The sequence below is a fragment of the Homarus americanus genome, unplaced genomic scaffold (assembly GCF_018991925.1).
Source record: "Homarus americanus isolate GMGI-L3 unplaced genomic scaffold, GMGI_Hamer_2.0 scaffold39155, whole genome shotgun sequence".
Lineage (NCBI taxonomy): Eukaryota > Metazoa > Arthropoda > Malacostraca > Decapoda > Nephropidae > Homarus > Homarus americanus.
Genome location: NW_024737042.1, coordinates 10,172,586 through 10,193,571, shown reverse-complemented (window position 1 = coordinate 10,193,571; position 20,986 = coordinate 10,172,586). Strand labels below are relative to the sequence as shown.

The following is a 20,986-nucleotide window of genomic DNA, read 5'->3' as shown; positions in this document are numbered from 1 at the left end:
ACACTATTATTTAAGGTTATGCGTAAAGGAAACGCATTAATGCTTAAAGGTACATTTATTCAACATATGCTAATAATAGTTAGAAAAATTACGTAACCATCACGGTATCGACGGTTTCTTTATCGACGGCCGTTTACAGAACGTAACCCCCGTCGATAAAGAGGGAGTACTGTATATATATATATATATATATATATATATATATATATATATATATATATATATATATATATATATATATATATATATAATACTGTATATATATACTGTATATATATACTGTATATATATACAGTATATATACAGTCAACCCTCACTTTACGCGGTCCCACATTCCACGTTTCCACGTTTACGTGGTACCCTGCCGGAACCCAGGATGCTCACATTCTGCGGTGCGTGTACCCCTTTACGCGGAGAGTGTCTGGCTCGACGTTTTTTTTAGATTCGCCCCTCCCGCCTCCTCCCTCCTCCGCCTGGGCAAGCCGCGCGGTAAGGTTGCGCAGTGCATGTCTCTGTTGCGTTATCACTGACGTCATATGACGTATCGGACTGTGATTGGCCATGCATCCGTACCTCCCTCCGCTGCTAGCTGTAATTGGTTTAAAGTAATATGACGTGTCCACCTGGGGGAGGGAGGAAAGACGACGCTTGACCTAGCCGCGGCAGTTTCATCCCTCCAGGCCACACCGTGTAATCGTGCATTCATTGTTCTGTAAAATGGCTTCCGCCGGACCACCGCCCCCCAGAGAGAAACCTTTCCTTGCCTGGACCCAGCCGCCCTAAGCCCAAGAAGACACGACGTTCCTTAAGCTACAAAGTGAAGTACAAGATCATCCAAGAGTTAGAGAAAGGAACAAGACAGGTTGATTTGGCGCGCCAGCATGGTGTGAACGAATCTACGATCCGGACGATAAAGAAGGATGCAGCCAAGATAAAGGAGCACATGAAGATCACAAAGTCTACAGGTGCTTCTATGATCAAGTATTTCCACAACCAGGTGCTTCTCAAGACGGAAAAATTAATTGTGAGCTACTTGGTGCGTCAGGCGCGACGGAACATGGCGGTCGACACGCGCTCTGTTAAGGAGTACGCACGTGAACTGTATGCTGCAGTGTCACGAAAGATGGGAATTACAGAGCCCAAACCCTTTAATGCTTCCTCTGGGTGGTTACAGAGGTTTAAGATGCGGAACAAGATCACCAATATAAACATTGGTGGTGAAGAAGTTAGTGCTGACCGTGCTGGGGCTAGGAAATTTCCTCCGTTTTTACGTGAGATTATGGAGGAAGGACAGTACACCGACGACCAGGTGTTTAACATGGACGAATCTGGTCTTTTTTGGAAAAAGCTACCTTCCAAGACCTTCATTGTGAAGAATGCCAGCAAGATTCGGGGCTGGAAGATGCAGAAGGAGCGCATCACCGTCCTATTTACCACCAATGCCTCCGGTACCAGTAAGCTCAAGTTATCGGTGATCCACACAGCCCGCAAGCTGCACGCCTACAAGAGCATGGACATGACCAAGCTAAATGTCCACTGGCTGACCGCACGTAAGGCGTGGATGTTCTCTACACTGTCCCTCTCCTGGTTTGATGACTGTTTCGTTCCAGATGTAAAGAAATTCTGTGAGCAACAGAATGTGCCATTCAAGATTTTGTTGCTGTTGGACAACACACCAGGACACTCGCCCCTACTGTTAGATCGTCACCCCAACGTAAAAGTGGTCTTCTTTCCTCCAAACACTACATCTATATTACAGCCGATGGACCAAGAGTTAATCTGTAATGTAAAAGCTGCATTCTCAACAAAAAAATTCAAGCTCCTGAACGACTACACCAACACCAGGGAAGAGTTGCGTAACCTGAGTGACACCACCACCGATAGCAAGAGTGAAGACGACGAGGATCAACAGTTGGCAGAGCAAAAAATACTTTTCAAACAATTCTAGAGAATATTCAACATCAAGAAAGCTGTGGACTTCTTGGTGGAGGCATGGGATCAGCTGTCTGTAGCAACTGTTCGTCATGCATGGAGACATGTGCTGCAAGGCATTCCGGGCGTAAGGCAGAGTCAATCTGTGACTGGTGAGGTTCAGACTGTTGCAGTAGCAGTGGACCTTGCCAGAGAAGCTGCGCAGAGTGTTACAGCTGCAGGCTTCTCCGAGACCACCAACGACGACATCCTGGAGGTGATAAGGGATCCTGATGTAACTACCGACGAGATGGTAGATGATGATGACGTCAGTGAAGAGGCAGGTGGTGCGTCATCCCAAGAAGAACACCGCTTATCCCATAGTAATGTTAGGGGTGCCATCGAGTGTGTTGAGAAAGTCAAGCTCCTCCTTTCCGACGACCATGACGCAAACAGGTATGAAATCTTTACTACCCAGCTGTTGCAGACAATGGAGCCCTACTTCAAGGTTTATCACGACAACATAAACACCAGCCGTCAGCAAAGCATAACAGAGTTCTTCGCCAGCAACCCACCACAGCCAGCCCAAGCCAGTGATAGTGACAGAGATAGAGACAGTGAATATGACTTTGAGGGATTTGTCAGGGAGGCCCTGACAAGTGTGGATGACAGTGATGGTGACTCACCTGAGGGCCAGTAGCCTGCCCTCTGCCTCGGAACCAGCCTCCATCCCCGTATGCCGACCCATCTCTTCTACTAACGTAAGTGTTCAACCTAACTTTTAGTTTTCCTAACCTAACCTTCATTTTTCCTAACTTAACCTTTATTTTTCCTAACCTAACCTCTTCTATATTAATTGTTTGTGCATACCATCATAAAGTTAAGATAAAATTTTTATTACAACATAGTTGTGTGTCGTCAAAAATTGGAGTTTGGGGGTCGGCCCGGTCTCTATTTCAATTAATCCCATATGTTATGTTGTTCACTTTACGCGTTTCTCACTTTCCGTATGTATGTATGTATGTATGTATGTATGTATGTATGTATGTATGTATGTATGTATGTATATATATATATATATATATATATATATATATATATATATATATATATATATATATATATATATATATATATATATATATATATATATATATACACACAGTGGTCCCTCGGTTAACGAGCACAATCCGTTCCAGCAGGTTGCTCGTTAACCGAAACCATGTTTCAATGGGTTTTTGGGTAATTGGTTCCAGCTCACCGAAAATTGCCTAAATTCAACAAAATGGTAGAAAAGTTCACTTACTTTGAGGTGTGTATGTAGAAGGCTCCTGGATGATGATGCTGATGTGAATTTGAAGTGGGAGGTGGAGGAGGAGAAGGGAGAAGAGAAGGAAGTGGAGGTGGAGGAGAAGCATTTTACTGCTTCTTGGAAGGTGAGTCACCTTCCATGAAAATGTCAGGAACCTCTGGACTGACAGATTCTCCACCATGATCATCCTCTCTCCTTCTTGAAGTGGAAGGCTGAGGGATAGCATCTTGTTCCCTCTGCCTTTTACTGAAGAAAGTGTCAATTGTGGTCTGTGGGGCATCTGTCCTCCTCACCATTAACTTATGTTTAAAGAAGGAGACCACGGAGTCCTCAACATGACACAAAGTTAGTTCAGTTTTTTCCACTTCTGGGTGCTTTGAAGCCAGTTCCCTGAACTTCTCCCAGTAGTAAATCACATCTTTCAACTGTTTAGCTGACATATGGTCATCACTTTCAATTTCCTCCTCACCACTGTCAGCTTCTACCTGTAACATCTCATCCAGTTGCTTCAAGTCATCAGGAGTAAGTTCCTCCTCATGAGACATCACAAGCTCTTCCACATCCTCCTCCTCCACTTCAAGGCCCAATGACTGACCAATGGACACAATCTCCTGGTCCAACTCTGTTTCTTCCTCAAATCCCTCAAAATCATGGACTACTGATGGCCACAGTGCTTTCCATGAAGAATTGAGGGATCTAGTGGAGACTTCTTGCCATGATGACACAATCAATTTTACAGCCTCCAGGATGTTGAATTGTGTCTTCCAGAAATGTTTCAGTGTTAGTTCAGGATCATTGGAAGTTGCCTGATGACACCTCCTAAACATTTTCTTCATGTACAACTTCTTGAAGTTGCTGATCACATTCTGGTCCATTGGCTGTATGATTGATGTAGTGTTTGGAGGCAAAAACAACATTTTCACAAAGTCAAATTGATACTCCAAATTTCTGGCAAGGTCAGGGTCATGACCAGAAGCATTATCCATGAGGAGAAGAGCCTTTAAAGGGAGTTTATTGGTGGTTAGGTAGCTCTTGACAGAAGGGCAAAACACATCAATAGCCCATTCATTAAAGAGCTGTCTTGTCACCCATGCCTTATGGTTGGACTTCCAATAAACTCCAAGCTTTGTTCTTACCACTTTCTGTTGCTTGACCACCCTGGGGTTTTCAGAGTGGTAGACAAACATAGGCTTCAGTCGGAAATCCCCTGAAGCATTGGCACCAAGCAATCGAGTGAGACGGTCTTTCATGGGTTTATGCCCAGGTAAAGAGGCTTCATCTCTGGTGATGAATGTTCTTTTGGGCATCTTTTTCCAGAACAGCCCAGTTTCGTCCACATTGAACACTTGCTGTGGAAGATAATTTTCTTCTTCCGTCAGTTTTTTAAATTCATCTAAAACTTTGCTGCCCCTTCCTTATCAGCACTAGCAGCTTCACCATGCCTAACAACACTGAAAATGTCACTTCTTTTCTTAAAATTTTCGAACCAGCCTTTGCTGGCCCGAAAATCTTCAAATTCTGTGCCTGAAGAACCAGGTTGATCTGTCTTTAAATGTTCGTAAATCTCCCTGGCTCTTTCACAAATGAATTCAGTAGAAACTGAATCACCTTTCATCTGTTTTTCCCTAATCCAGATGATAAGTAACCTCTCAGTTTCTGCAATTAGGGATCTACTTTTAAACACACTTGTAGATTTGTCTCTCACTTTCACTTCTTTAAATTTTTTTTTCTGTGCAAGAATTGTCGACACAGTTGATGTCGACATGCCATATTCTTTGCATAGCGCATTTGTTCTAATGCCTTGTTCATGTTTTTTTATGATTTCCTGCTTGGTTTGGATTGAAATCGCTTTTCTTGATCTCTTAGGCCCCATGCTGGATTCAAACAATGTCAACACATGCTTTTCAAAGTTAAACTTGTTGTAAATAAAGAATATTTTCTTTAAAATAACACTGCACTGAGCTATATATTGTCAATATGTAAAATAAATTTCAAAATGACCAATAATTTGCTTGGAAACACAGAAAAAAGCGTTTAGTTGAAGAGAGTCTCAAGCAAGATGTTACCTCAGTGAAAACAGAGAGAGACTAACGCCTGTTTGCTGTGTTAAGAGGCTGGATGCCGCGCATTAAACTAGTCACTTTACCTTCAATTATGTTCAATAATTGTTAAAATGACTAAAAAATTTAATATTAAACTTTAAAAATTATTGAATAGTATAAACTTCTTGATATACTGTATACTAAAATAGTAAGGAATTTAAGCCCTAGAACCGATTAATGTATTGGCGGACTAATACTACAGCTGGTTGACCGCCCAGTGCAAGCCAAAACTTGTCGAGGTCGGCTCGTAAGAAACTCGTTAACCGAATTTAAGAATCTAATGGGAGGCAGCTCGTTAACTGAAATCTCGTGAACCGAGGGACCACTGTATATAAAGTCTCTTCTCGACTTACGACAACCCGGACATACGACGGCCATGGTATATAAAATATTTTTCACATTATGTATTTTCGAGTCCCGACGTTAGTGATTGCGCTGTGTAGTGACAAAATTTTTGTTTGTAATTCCCATTAAAATGGCTGGCAAGCCTTTTCGACTTACGACCTGGTCGTCGGGACAGAACCCCGCCATAAGTCGAGGAGAGACTGTACAGTATATACATACACTCCTCGCCATTGCATTATGCGCGGGGAAGTGATGGACATAAACAAGATGAAATAATAATAAAAAAATAATCTGAAAAGTTAACAAACTTCCGGTAGTCTATAGGCCTCCCTTTTCTCCTGATACAATCCTGCAGGCATGAAGGAACTGACTCTGCCAAGTTGTGGATTATTTGTGGGTCTTAATAATTCCACTCCTCACGAATGGCTGCCTCCAGCTTGGGGACGGTATTTGTGTTCTTGCCTTGTAGACGAAACTTGATAATGATCCACTTATTTTCTATTGGTTTAAGGTCAGGCAAATTGCTTGGCCAATCACTTATGAAGTCTACCAGACAGTCAACAAGCCATTGTATTACATATTTTGCTGTGTGACAAGAGGTACCATCCTGCATAAACACATCAGCGCGGCATTTTTCAAAAGACCCGGGCAAATAATCATAAAACAGCCCCAAGTAGTTAAATTGGTTCATCATCACATTCCTAGGTAGCACAAGATCACCAGTTCCAAAGTACGAGAAGCAACCCCATACCATTAGTGAACTGAGTATGCTTAACTGTACTAAAAGTGAACTTGGGGTCAAGCGAATCACTCCAGGGGCACCTGTGAACATTAAAAGTAAGACTTCCAGTAAAAGAAAACGTTGCCTCGTCACTCCACAGCACGTGCTGCCACTTGGTCGTATCACACTGAGCGTTAGCCTTGGCAAAAGCGACCCTACGCTGCCGCTGGACAAGGGTGAGGAGTGGCTTTTTGCGTTCGCGGTGGCTGCGAAACTGCCGGTCGTCACGGATGTGGCAGTGAACGGTCCTTACAGAAACATCACCTAGAGGTACAGGGTTTATTCTTTCAATTCCCGTGCTGACAGACGTGGATTAGCATCAAGTTGCCTCTTAAGAACAGTTAACGTGCGTTGCGAAGTTTTTCGAGTCTTCCCTGGCTGTCCGTTGTGCACTGGTATTGCCAACCTGCCGTCATCTTGAAATTGTTTAATCCAAATCTGAACTGATCGTTCACTCACACCAACAATTCTTGATACTTCCTTTACAGGTTTCTTGCCCTTATGCAGACTAATAATTGGCACTATCTGCTCTTTTGTTGAATCTTTCCTCTTGCCCATTGTGGTAAAAACAAAGAATCAACGAGCATTGTGGCAATAAATAAAGGTAATGTTTGGGAATAGTTATACATCATCATTCACAAAATTTACATTTTGATTGCTGGCTGACTTGTCGTTGAGTCTCCCTTCGCTGCCAGACTTACAATGCCTGCCTCAGCCCCAGCTGGCTGGTGTGGAGGGGTGTGAGACACTTCAGCAAAGATCACTTCCCGTCAGCCACCTCGTGTATAGTGTATATGATAATGTTAAATATTTCTTTTCAGTCAAAAATGCCACTCTCATTCTACCGGTATATGTCAGTATTGTGAACTCCTGTAATCTTCAAATACAACTAATAAACACAATAAATCCTCACTGCAACCTCATTAACTGGAGCTCATTTCCAGTACTCTACAACCACATTACTTGCACAAAAGTCAGTTAGTATCTTACTATTACTTATTGGGTAACTGCCTCCCAAGCTTTATAAATTTCCTCCATAATTTTTGTAAAAATAAGTGCAAATATAACTTCCATGAGTGCTAGTGGCAGTAAATTCAAACAAAAGTACAGTAATACTGTACAGTATTTATATTATCTTGGGTGGTTAAGTTAAAAATACTGTACTGTACTGTACTGTACTGTACAAGTTGGGTATTGGCTGTAGCGGGAAGGAGATTTTGAAAGACTGTTGTATTGCTTCAGGAGGAAGTTAAGAGAAAGACATGAAAAGACATAAAAACCATAAATGGGAAGTAAAAGTGGATGAGAAGGCAGATAAAAGTGGTAGAGGAAGAAAAAACGAAATTAAGGGGAGATAAAGTGATAAACAGCATGATAGTGAAAATTTTTTCAGTCCTTAGACTTAGTATGAACCTGAGACCAACTGACCTCCTCCCAGGATACAAGTAGTGCACCTGGCTGCTCCACTATGTTGGTGATCTGCACAGGACCCATCCTTGAGACCCGACCTGCCTGATCAATCAGGTCCTGCACTTCTTCAATCAATGATGGTTCACCGGGGAACTCAACACTAACACTAGGTACTGCACACAGAGCCGGAACCTCAGGCAAACTACCACAAAAAACACTGCTGTAAGCTACTGTACAATCTGCATTACCTTTAAATCAATTATAAATATTAAAAAAGTAATTTAATAGCAAAACTCATAAGAATTTGTATATACATGGAAAACAAAAAACTTCAAACAAGAAAACATTGTGTACTGTATTGTACCAAGATTTATGATAAATATGTAAAAGGAAAACTATATTTACAGTTTGATATAAAACACAAAATTGAGAGTAAATAAGTAACTGTAGCTACATTAATAGTATAATTACATAAATGTGAGGGCACTCAGACCAATACAAGGGTACAGTACAGTGACTGCTTAATCTAACACCTCGGTTAACGTAATTTCGATTAACGAACTGCCTTCCATAAGGATCTTCAATTCGTTAACGAAAAAAAATTCGCTTAACGAACTTCTTACGAACCGACCTCAACATGTTTTCGCTTGCACTGACCGGGCAACCAGCTTTAGTATCAGTCCGCCAATACATTAATCGGTTCTAGGGCTTAAATTCCTTACTATTTTTGTAAATATCAAGAAGTTTATACTATTCAATAATTTTAAAAGTTTAATATTCAATTTTTTAGTCATTTTAACAATTATTGAACGAAATTGAAGGTAAAGTGACTAGTTTAATGCGCGGCATCCAGCCTCTTAACACAGCAAACAGGCGTCAGTCTCTCTCTGTTTTCACTGGAGGTAACATCTTGCTTGAGACTCTCTTCAACTAAATGCTTTTTTTCTGTGTTTCCAAGCAAATTATTGGTCATTTTGAAATATATTTTATATATTGACAATATATAATGCAGTGCAGCATTGATTTAAAGAAAATAATCTTGAATTAAACCAGAGAGCTAAAATTTTATGGGTGAAATGGCACCATGGGGTGACTTCTCTTCCACCCCAATGCCTTCTCTTCTTCCTTCTCCTCCACCCCCATTCTAAATCCCATCATCATCATCATCATCCAGGAGCCTTCTACATACACACCTCAAAGTAAGTGAACTTTTCTACCATTTTTGTTGAATTTAGGAAATTTTCGGTGAGCTGGAACCAATTACCCAAAAACCCATTGAAACAATGGTTTCGTTAACGAACGTTTCGGTTAATTAACGACCTTCTGGAACGGATTGAGTTAGATTAACGAGGCCACTGTATCTTTATTTTGCAATTTTAACATTCCACTTTTTTCTTTTCAAAGACTTACAGAATTTCTTTGGTTAATATTTCAACTGTCTGTCATTTCCTTCCACATACAATACTGTATTTTCTCTCAGTTTGGTGACTTGGTGACCTGTTAATTACTCCTGTACAGTTGCATACAAAAGTCCTGTCGCATCTTCTGCTGCTCCACAAACCCCGGGATTCAGAATCATGAATTGGAAGCATTTATGAACAGAAAAATGTATCAGCGTCTACTGCTTTGGGTTCATGAGCCAGAATCTCGGATTTGTGGAGCAGCAGAGGCAACAGGACTTTTGTTGGTGACTGTACAAACTCAGTACTGTAACCATTTAGAGGAGATGAAAAGTTTTGTCATCTTAAACAACAAAGCTTTTTATGAACTTCAAAAATGGTTAAATGACAAAAGCTAAATTCAACATCTCAAACTCTTCAACTTACAGTAAGTATTTGACGAGCAACATTGTCCTCTACTGTACCTGGTCATAGCTGCTGCCTCCTCCTGAAATCTAATAACTGTGTCCTTAGCCATGACACCTCCATGTTTCTGAAGTCGCTTTCCCTGCTCTATTCTCTCTGCAGCTTCCCTTACCCGAGTCTCCAACACACACCCACACTGGTCTAAGGGGCCACGGGCCTCTTCTTCAACCTACACCAGGGAGACAAATAGTGAGTCATGATTGCCAAGAAGCATTATAGTTACTAAGACTCATTACTGCTGCAACACTTTGGTACAATAATACCTGCAACACCTTCAAATACTATTTTTCAAGACATATGTGAACCCTACGTCATTTCTATTCATGCAGTTTGCAGTTCAGTATTTTGTCAATATTTTCTCTTAATTCCTTCACGTGAGATTTAAGCCACAATACCCATAGTATATCCTTAAATGTGGACTTTTCACAGCCAGTTCATGGCACAGGTTATGCATTTAATGGTGAAAATAATGAAATGGCATCCTGGTAACCTTTCAGGAGTCATATCATTATGGGGTAAGTACAATGTCGACTCATAAAAAGAATGGATTCACCGAGTCAAATCAGATACATAAATAAAACATGTGATGACTTGTAGACTTGTTCTGTACATTACAAGTGGAACATTTATAAAGTGATCTAAAAGAGGGCAAATCTGGACAATGTAAAGACTAAATTGCATTTATAATAATAATTTACATTCACATCTTTGTAAAAAAAAAATTTAAACTTACAACCCCTATGTTAGAAAATATTTTTCACTTAACCAACCTGTTTTGCAAGACAATATGTTAATTATATTTACTACCCCTTTGTAAAAAAATATTTTACATTCACTATCCTCTTGAAAGATTATCCATTTCAGTTTCAGGCTTGCTTACCTCCTGCACTTCATCCAAGAGGTTTTGGCGCCTCTTATTTACACTTTCATTCACAGCAGCAATAAAACTGTCAAACACTGTGTTGATTGTTGCCTTTGTGTCCGATGAACTGTTTGTCACCTGAGAAGAAAACTCAAGCTGTAAACATATATACAAAAAGCATTGGCGATTTTTTTTTTTTACGGGGAATAGCCCACCCTGGCACAGGTCATCGAACCACAACGGGGCCTAGGGGGCGAAAAAATAGGAGCAAAAGAAATTAAAAAAAGAAAAGAAAAGATTATATTAATCTACACCACGAAGATACTGGAAAACCATTTTTTTGAAGTGAGACAGTTTGTTTGAGTATGGAAACACACAAAAAAGGATGTGTGAAGAAAGAAGGATGTACTATAATGGGTTATTCTAGTGTGACTGACATCCACAGAGAAACGGTGGGCAGCGCGGGCAAGACGTGCATTACGAGCCCACGGCCTTGCCGGCGGTACACAGGATGCCAAATCCACCAACCATTGCCCGTTGAAGTAACTGTAAAAGAGAGAGAGTGAAGCAACATTGCGGCAAACAGAAAGGGAAGAAATAATGTCAACTAAAGGAGGAGAGAGAAACCATAAGAGGGATAGAATTGAAATTGTCTAAGGTGGAATTAGACGAGAATAAGGTGCCAAAGAGATTGGCTTTATCAGGGGGAGAGTTGGCTATAGAGTTGTCAGGTCAGAAGAGAGGAGGAAAAGAGGGAGTGCAGAAGTTATTACAGACGTTTTTGGTTAAGGACCAGAAGGATTTAGTAGAGGAAGAGTTAGTCAGGACAACGGTCTTTCTTTTTATAAAATTCCGCTTGGCCCTACCATGAAAGTTTTGGTAGATGGGATATATGCACTCATACCACCCTGTATAACCCATCACATACCAAGGCATCCCGAATGGAAGAGTAATATTCATCCCAAGGAAAGTGAGAGAAGAATTCTCACAAGGATTGCCAGTTTGCCCTCCGATAGTGCCATAGATGGCGTTTAGAGGGGGATGGGGGAGGTGGTCATGCCCGGTTTGATTGAATAGAAATGAGATTGTGATCAGAAGACCCTAAGGGGGCAGAAATTGAGTATAAATAGTGTGAGGGGTTAGAGGTAAAACAAAGGTCAAGAATGTTTGTAAGTTGATCGTGTCGACCAGGAGAACGTGTAGGGTGTTTAATTATTTGTTCCAGATCATTAAATAAGGAAAAAATGAGTGCCTCAGCTCCACCTGGGTCATCCCTTGCAGAGTCAAGCCACTCTCTGTGATGTACATTGAAGTCCCCTACGTAGAGGATCTCGGTGTTGGGGTGTGTGGATAGCAATGACTCATGGCAAGAAGTGAGATAGTCAAAGAGTTCCAAATTGCTGGTAGAATTGGGAGAACAGTATAGGAAACAAAGAAAATAATCATAGTTGGTCGAGATATTTTGAGCCAGATGACATCATAAAGAGAAGATTCAAGATCCGTGAGTTGAGCTATAGGTGTACGTGTGTTGCATTAGGTGCATACACCTCCCTTAGAATGGAAAGAGGTATAAAGGTTGTAGTTGGAGATTTGAAAAGGTTTGGGTGAAGTCTGGTAAAAAAATAAAAGAAATAAAGCAAAATAAACTTTTAAAGTGATGGATAAGAGTTCACAAATTATCTCCAAGATATTGTTGATAAAAAGACTGATCCAGTTTACAAATCTTTTTAAATAGTGTTTAAGCCCTAAGTTCTACTCACTGAAACCACAAGGGGCTGAGATACAAGGCTTTTTTGGAAAAAATTTTGAAGATCCTGAAAATTTACAGGTCTGGGGACTGCCTGGGTCCTCAGACACAGCCATTACCTAACTACCCTATGTAATTTTTCTCATCAAATTTATATAAATCTCAGTAATGACCTTGGGCCACCTGAAAGTCGGAAATGTAAACTAGTCCAGAAAAATCTCAAGATACTCTTATCGTATAAAACAATGATGTTACAGTGACAGTAATGAGTCGGGTCTCACATCCTGCTGCAGTACGTTACTTTACAGGATGTAAACACTTAAAGGGAATGTTACTTGCTGAAGACTGAGCCATATACTGTAACATCAAAAAATAAAAATGGGAGGCAAGAAAGTTGATACTGAAGGCCAATATGGAAAACAAGATTATGCAAAAAGAGACTTACAGTGTATCATCATCAATAAGTGTCTTTGATGAAATGTTCAGTAGGGATATACTAAACAAAGATTTTTATTTTCTTCTCAAGGGTGTAAAGTACCACCTAGCTTGTAGTCTGTTCTTGTTTCATGTTAATAGTATTTATTCTTGCTCTTACCCTAGCAGCATAATACAATAAATATAATACAGGTACTCCCCGACTTACGACGGGGTTAGGGACCGACATCCAGGTTTTAAGTCGGAAATGCTTAAATAACACATAGAAAATTGAAAATATGGGTCTCCTTTTCTTCTCAGCACCACAAAACACTCACTTTTAAGCTTGCCAGCCATTTGAAAGTGAATTACAGATGAAAATTTTGTCTGTGTACTGACTTTGGGACTCAAAAATACATAATTTGACCACATTTTGGTACGACTGAGGCAGTCGTAAGTGCGGGTGGACGTAAGTCGAGTCGGTCGTAAGTCGGGGAGTACCTAATAATAATAATAATAATAATAATAATACTGTACTGTAAAAGGAATAGTGATGAGAGGCACCAGGAATCACTGTAAAGATAAATGATGGAGGATGGAATAGTATAATTTAAAACTTTTAACCCAACTTTGAGTTATTGTATGTTAGAAGGGCATACACTCATCTCTTTTTAAACACCGAAACCATGAAGTAGTTTTTTTTTTATTCATGGTGTATTAGTCAATTATGGGTCACCTGTCAATTATCTTGCCCTTCTGAGAATACACATGTGTACTACCCAGGAAGTATCACACAGATGACAAAGAAAAAAAAAAGTGTTATGGACACTTCAGATGGATGCCAGGACAGGTGATGAACTGGTTGTCAGGTTGAAGCAGCTAGTATGAGTCCTAGGAGGGAGAAATGGATCAATACATGATGGAAAGAATAGAGTAGGGTTTAAAGGGAATAGTGAAGGAAAAAATAAATAAATAAACAAATAAAATAAAATAATAATAAATAACAAAGTTATATACAGTAAGAGTGCAGACAGAAGGCTCTTCTGTCAGTGCCAACCTGTGTGATGACCTCTTAGGGAAGTGAGATAAAAGTTACTGTAAATCACTTCTAAAATTACAATAGGTATATTTCCCTTATTACCTACCAAGGACAAATTCATAGAGGAAATTAGGTCTCTTTAACATTACGATAAAAGATTTGCTCAGTCATTACCAGTGTAAAATGAAACAAAAACAGGAAAGCAATACAGTACAGTACAGTATTTGTTGTTCTCTACCTGTTTCTTGGCCAGTTTAAGCTGTTCGCACAACTGCAGTAGGTGCTCTTGGTGTTGCTCCAATGTGGCGATTGTATCCACGAGATCATGAGAAATCTGTGTCTGCACGTGTCTGCGATATTCCTCTCGTAGACGCTCACTTGTGCTGCTTGCTTTTTCTTCTAACTCTGCCATCTAGAGATACATCACTATACTGACCACAATACAGATAAGATCATTTTGTTTTAAAGTTAGGATTCCTGCATATACTAAGCCTTAGCTCTGAGATTTCAGGACCTAAATCCAGCTCTGTAACCTCAGCCTATAACCACAGAGTACAGTATAGTAGTGTATAGGTTAGCAAGATAAAAGAGACAAGTAAATAATCAAGAATTCTGAAGGAAACTTGCATTACAATATATGTAATATTTTGTGAAGAATACTTGAATCATGTAAAGATTAGCCGCCAGTTTATTTCACTTGATGATTAAACCTCCTAAAGCTAACCTAACCCACCCCTGTATTAGCCCGTCTTATAGGCAGAAGTATTTATAGAAATGGGTTAATTACATTAACACAGTACAGTGGTCCCTCGGTTAACTAACACAATTCGTTCCAGAAGGTCATTCGTTAACCGAATCCATTGTTTCAATGGGAGATTGGGTAATTGGTTCCAGCTCACCAAAAAGTATATAAAAAGTATAAAAAAAATAAATAAAAAAAATGCAGTAACGTACACTTACTTTGAGGTGTGTATGTAGAAAGTTCCAGGTTGATGATGATGATGGGAATTAGAAGTGGGGGTGGAGGAGAAGGAAGAAGAGAAGGAAGTGGGGATGGAGGAGAAATCACGTTTCAGGGGACCCATGCTTGATGCCGTCATTTCACCAATAAAACTTTAAGTTCACTAGGTGTAATTCAAGATTATTTTCTTTTAATCAACACTGCACTGCACTATATATTATCAATATGATAACTAAAGTTCAGAATGACCAATAATTTCAATGAAAAAAGCAAAAATATTCAAGACACCAACAAAATAGATGCTCTCTCCACCGTTTTCAAAGCCCAACTGATGCCTTGTGACCGACTCACGCATCTGATGGGCGAACAACAAACTAGTTCCCTGTACTGCATACATTATCAATATATTAAATAAATGTTAAAATGACTAATAATTTTACTATAAAACATGCAAAAATATTAAAGAGCACAACTTTATTGATATTTACTCCATTGGAAACGAATGTAAACATAGAACAGATTACTGAATTGGCAGACTAGCCCATCAGCTGATGCTCACAACAAAACGTGATGTTCGTAAGGATTTTGTTAATCTGATTTTTGTTCGTTAACCGAATTGAAGATTCTTATGGAAGGTAATTCGCTAACCAAATTTCATTAACTGAACCGTTCGTTAACTGAGGGACCACTGTACTGTAGTTGTTCAAACAAATTACAACAGTACTGTATAAACCATTAATGGTTGCTTAATTCTAAAACCTATCACAAAATTGCTTTTAAAAGGGATCCTGTTTTACTTTCCCTTCAGTTATATTTACCAACAACATATCCACACCCATTGTTAGTGAATTGCTGTACTGTAATCTAATGTTATATATATATATATATATATATATATATATATATATATATATATATATATATATATATATATATATATATATATATATATATATATATATATATATATATATATATATATATATATATATATATATATATATATATATATATATATATATATATATACACAGTATATATATATATTGATAAAATCACACGGGAAAAGGGAAACAACGGAGCACCTTAGCTTTCGTCTTTATTCAAGACATCTTCAGAGGCAACTGGATTACATGGACAGAGAGAGGCTTAAATATACAGGGTGACCCTATTAAACATGAGGTCAGGTCATAATGATGTCATCCACTAATCCACACACCAACACACACGTAGAGGAGCTTAAGAGAAGGGGGGTGACGTGACTAGTCAGGTCAGGTCAAAAATAAGGGACACAAAATAACTATCATACATCTAGATCAAAGGTTTTCAAAGCATTTTTAACCTTGGGCCACTGACAAATAAATTTATGTAACATATTATCAGTTTTGAACTGACCATCACTAAGGTTTACTGATTTTAATTCCCTAATTAAACTAGCTTCAACCAGAAGTCTTTCTGTGACACAAGATGATTTGAATACTTCTAAGCTTTTTTCCCAAGCAATGGGATTATTATTCTTAACACGAACGAACAGGGCACTGCTTTCAGATGCTGTTCTGATATTGTACTTATGTTGTCTGATTTGGAGCTGCAATGTTTTTCCTGTCTGTCCTACATAATTACCATTACATTTGCTACATGGAATACAATAAACACTTCCATTTACATTCAAACTTGGGCTATTTTTTATTAATGTATTGGTAATGGTTGACTCATACTTGAAAACAGCATTAATATTTAGTAGTTTGAGGGACCAAACTAACGGGACAAATTCATTACGATAGGGCAGTCAAAATATTCTTAAGTGTAGGAATTTGCCTGGTTTGAGAGGAATGAAAGGCTTTTTTAGCCCTTTTAAAACAACGATCAACAAACACAGAAGGGTACCCAACTTTTTGTGCAATGGAACGAATGTGTTTGAATTCATTATATAAATTCAGTGTCACAAATATGCAGACATCTTAAGAACATGGCAGAAAAAACTGACATTTTGGTAGACTCCAGGTGATTCGATAAAAAGTGTATGAAATAAAGCACGAGGACTTCTACATATAATCAACACCTCACCCCGCCAGGATTCAAACCCACGATCTTATAATTGTGACCGGGGAACGCTACCTCTGGGCCACCAGGACACTAAAAGCAGTCCTAGACTGTTATATTTCACACAAAGCCTGTTCAACGAGCTTATGGAGCTGTGAACCTCTAATGGTGGGTTCGAATCCTGGCGGGGTGAGGTGTTGATTATATGTAGAAGTCAGCGTGCTTTATTGGGATAATGATATATATATATATATACTGTATATATATATAGTACAGTATATATCTAACCAAGTGAGACAAACAACTCACCAGCCGAATAAACCAACCAAGGATAGCTGACAAAGCTGTAAGGTGCTTATTTCCAGGAGGATCCTTTACAACACACTACCTAATTTATATCCAAGAGTGCATGAATGAAAAAAAAAAAAAAAAAAAATTATGTAACAATACAAATGATGCAGAAGAGCCGTCTTACTAGTTACTACTCAGAAACTTTACAGGCTTTTTCTGGTGCCAGTTTTCATGTCTAGAATGGAAATATGTGTTGGAAGAGGAAGAAACGCAAGGGTGAACTGAGGAACATTGATAAAATGCTTTTACAAAACCCATGGTCTTCTCCAATTACCTGTCATAGACTAGACGAGTTATACACCTTAGGTACCAACTGTAAGACATTTCACCATAAAACATAAATACTTTCTTACCTCATGAAACCGTTCAAATATTGACAAGCAGCTAATATGTTTCAACAGATACACTGCTGCCAACCTACATCCAACTCCATACTGTATTGTATTACAGGTACTGTATCTTTATTATAATGAGTGTATGTAGGTACAGTACAGTATTATACAATGGATAAAAAACAAAAATTCATTAAATTTGTTTTGATTTGGTTAGGTGGTATTTTGGTAAGGTTAGATTAAGTTAGGTTTGGTACATAAGGATTAGTTAGGCAGGTTAGTACTGGTTCCTTTTATGAATCATAAATTATAGAATGTAGCAATATTTAGTACATACTTCATGTATATTAGCAAACCAAACCTAAACTTTCTAAAATACTAGTTATAATTTGTATTATATTCTAAAAAAAAAAAATCTATGAAAAGAACCAATGCCGATATCCACAAGGAACATGGTGGACATGGCAGGTGTACAGTACTGTATCTTGGAGACCTTTCTGGAGACAAAAGACACCGTACTGTACCATAAAAAAGTGTAAAAGTGATATTATGTGACATTTAGTATACAGTATATTTCTCATACACTTTTTGTAAATTTCTTGAGTTAAGAAAACATTATCGTTTTACAGTGAAATCACCTACAATATGTACAATCACTACAAAATGTATCTGTAAATTGTTTTGCTAGACAATATGACACAACGGACAAATGATTATGACAACCCTAACGAGACAACAGGTATACATACAGTCTCGTTCAAGTTTCTTCGAACACTGTTGGAGACAGCTGGCAACTCGAGGCCGTTTGTTTACTATAGTAAGTAGTAAAAATTATGAATGCATGTCAAAGCCCAACCATTAAGCAACGGGGAACTAAGTAACCAATCACCGATAACTTTTACATTCATTCATAATTTTTACTACGTACTACAGTAAACAAACGGCCTTGAGTTGCCAGCTGTCTCCAACAGTGTTTGAAGAATCTTGAATGAGACTGTATATGTCTAACCTTACCTAACCAAAGAAACTACAAGGTCTTGACCTAAACCAATAATACAAAAGAAAAAACAAAGGAATATAAAGAAACCAAACCTGAAATTGAAATACCTCCAAAAATATAAATTTCCGACCAAAACGAGGTAAGTGCACGAGCTCTGTACAGGTTGAATCTCAGAAGTTCGGGATCCGATAGTCGGCAGCTTCAATGGTTCAGCACAATTTGTATCTGGTGCCCTTGATTTTAGATTGCAAAACTGCTGCTTGTCCAGCTTAGCCCGCGATAATCAACATTGTTTACACCTGCCACAGCTCACTTCTAGTGATTGGTGCTTCGATATTTAGCTTTATTTGCCTAAAATTTACTCCAAAATATGCTTACATAAGATCTATTAATAGAATATACACAATATTTTTCATTTGGTAATCCTGGAGCAGATGACTAACACCAAAACGCATTGTTTGTTTTTGTTAATTCTTTCCACAAATGTTCTTTGGACGATGGCAAGTGACAAAAACAATATGACAATGCACAGAACCTAATAGAACCTGACTTAACCAACTAAAGAAACATACCAAACCTAAGGTAAAATTGCAGATTACAGCAACCAAAGAATCTGATGCAAAAAAATGTTACTTAACCGAATGTAATTTAAGAAAATCATCATAAAAAATAGTTCTATCGACTGAGCGTCGTGAATTTCCAGAATTCTGTGGTTGCTGTGTACTGCAATATTGCCACCTCCTTGCCCTACCATATTAAGCAGAACGTACTTACTTTTAAATGTGGTACCAATGAAAGCAGTTTTCTTGAAGCGTCATGTTGTAATTTCAATTTTTTTGTGGTCGTGAGAGTACGCTTGGACCGAGCGGGTCGGTTGTTGCACGGAAACAACCACGAGTGGATGACAACACGCACCAACACGTCAGATTTTTTTTAGGGATATTTAAGGTCAATAATTAATTTTATTATTTACTATCATCCAAAGAACATTTGTGGAAAAAATTAAGGAAACCGAACAACTCCTTCTGGTGTTAGCCATCTGCTCCTGTACTGTATTACCGACACCGGTCTGGTCCCAAGCCTGCCGGACTAGTAAGGTTCAGGTTGAACTTCACATGACAGCAACGCTTCCACTGATTGGCTGAGTAAGAAGTTAACAATGTCCAGTATATCCATGTGTTTTAAGTAAAAAAAAAAAAGTAAAATTACTTGAAAAATAAATTTCTGATGGAAACGGTGTAGAGTAAAGAATGTTTTCCTCAATCTCCCAATACACTACTGTATAAGAATCAATATAATGTTCCCTGCATGGTCACTACCAAATACTAACCTTGGTAAGTAATCCATTCCTGCCAAAATCAGATGTACTTCAATTTTTTTTTTTAATTTTGCTAGTGAGCTGAAGGCAGTAAGGTACAGCCAACTAACTGTTCCCATTTACAACATCAAAGCTGCCCACAGTGTACCATAACATCCAAACATTAATCTTTAAGAAACAGTTGTCAGAACAATAGCTTAGCAGAATATAGCTTAAACAACTATTTTATCAATGTTGCTTATTTGCATTACAACAAGATGATCATGAGAATCACTGCAAAGTATTTAAAATAATAAAAGTACCGATATATCCCTTGCCTATACCTGTATCCAAACTATAATTTCACTTGACAGAAAGTAACACACACATGTAAGACGAGTTTGGAAGAAATATTATTAATACTTTATGTGTTATCTTCTGTTAATGTTCATACAAGTATTTTTGTACTGTCTGGAGCTTTACTCAAGAAATTCAAATGAGAATAAGAACAGTAGACAACATTGTTCTGTGACATTCTAAAGTAAAGGTGACCCTCATGACTCCCTAACTCAATCTTTACTTATAGAACAATAACCAACAACACTTCATTTTACCAAACCCTCGTGCTCTTTGTTTCACTAACTAGAGTACTTTACCCTTTATCCTTCATCTCAATTAACTGTTTACCTGACGTTAATACACTTACCTCACTAACTGAAGCTTACCAGTCTACTTATTATCTAATGTTTACCAGTTATGTGTTGGATAATAGGCATCAGTTATTTGTATAAGTGGGGTTTATCAGTTACCTCTTATGGGTCTTGTTTTATATAGGAAGTTTTCATGAAGGTTGTACAGCAGTCACCTGGACACTGTTTACCACTGACTGGCACCCGGCTGAGATACGGGCCCTTCCACTCCCACCTCTCAAATTTAATTCCCTTTTAAATATTTCTAATAAATCTCTTCCACAGTCAACCAGTTTGGAGCTCTAACTTTGATAAGTCAACTTCAAACTCGAGTAAAATGGACATCTAACTTTTCCACAATACCCCCCAAAAATTATCGAGTCCTAATGAAATCACCTTCATATTCACTCTAATTGAAATTTGTCGCCGAATTAAGTTCAAATGATACATACGTTTACACTTATCATTAGCACAGCTCTCTTTAATTACTCCCACTTTTATATAACTCATAAATGTATTACATAA

The 20,986-nt window shown here is 38.5% G+C and overlaps 1 protein-coding gene across 3 annotated transcripts in view; it reads right to left on the bottom strand.

The window, feature by feature from the left end:
• The window catches only part of LOC121872699 (cytokine receptor-like factor 3), a 34,881-nt gene extending 14,167 nt beyond the window's left edge, over positions 1–20,714 (bottom strand). Inside the window, exons 1-5 of one of the 3 annotated variants that reach the window (XM_042375697.1) lie at positions 20,582–20,714; positions 14,027–14,200; positions 10,607–10,726; positions 9,726–9,895; positions 7,880–8,063 (exon numbers count right to left, since the gene is read on the bottom strand). In XM_042375697.1, coding sequence (XP_042231631.1) covers positions 7,880–8,063; positions 9,726–9,895; positions 10,607–10,726; positions 14,027–14,200 — 648 coding nt within the window. In that variant the 5' untranslated portion in view covers positions 20,582–20,714. Of the gene's footprint in view, positions 1–7,879; positions 8,064–9,725; positions 9,896–10,606; positions 10,727–14,026; positions 14,215–20,581 lie in introns of all 3 variants that reach the window. The other 2 variants (XM_042375696.1, XM_042375698.1) reach the window with 2 other exon arrangements.
• Positions 20,715–20,986: the final 272 nt, after the last annotated feature.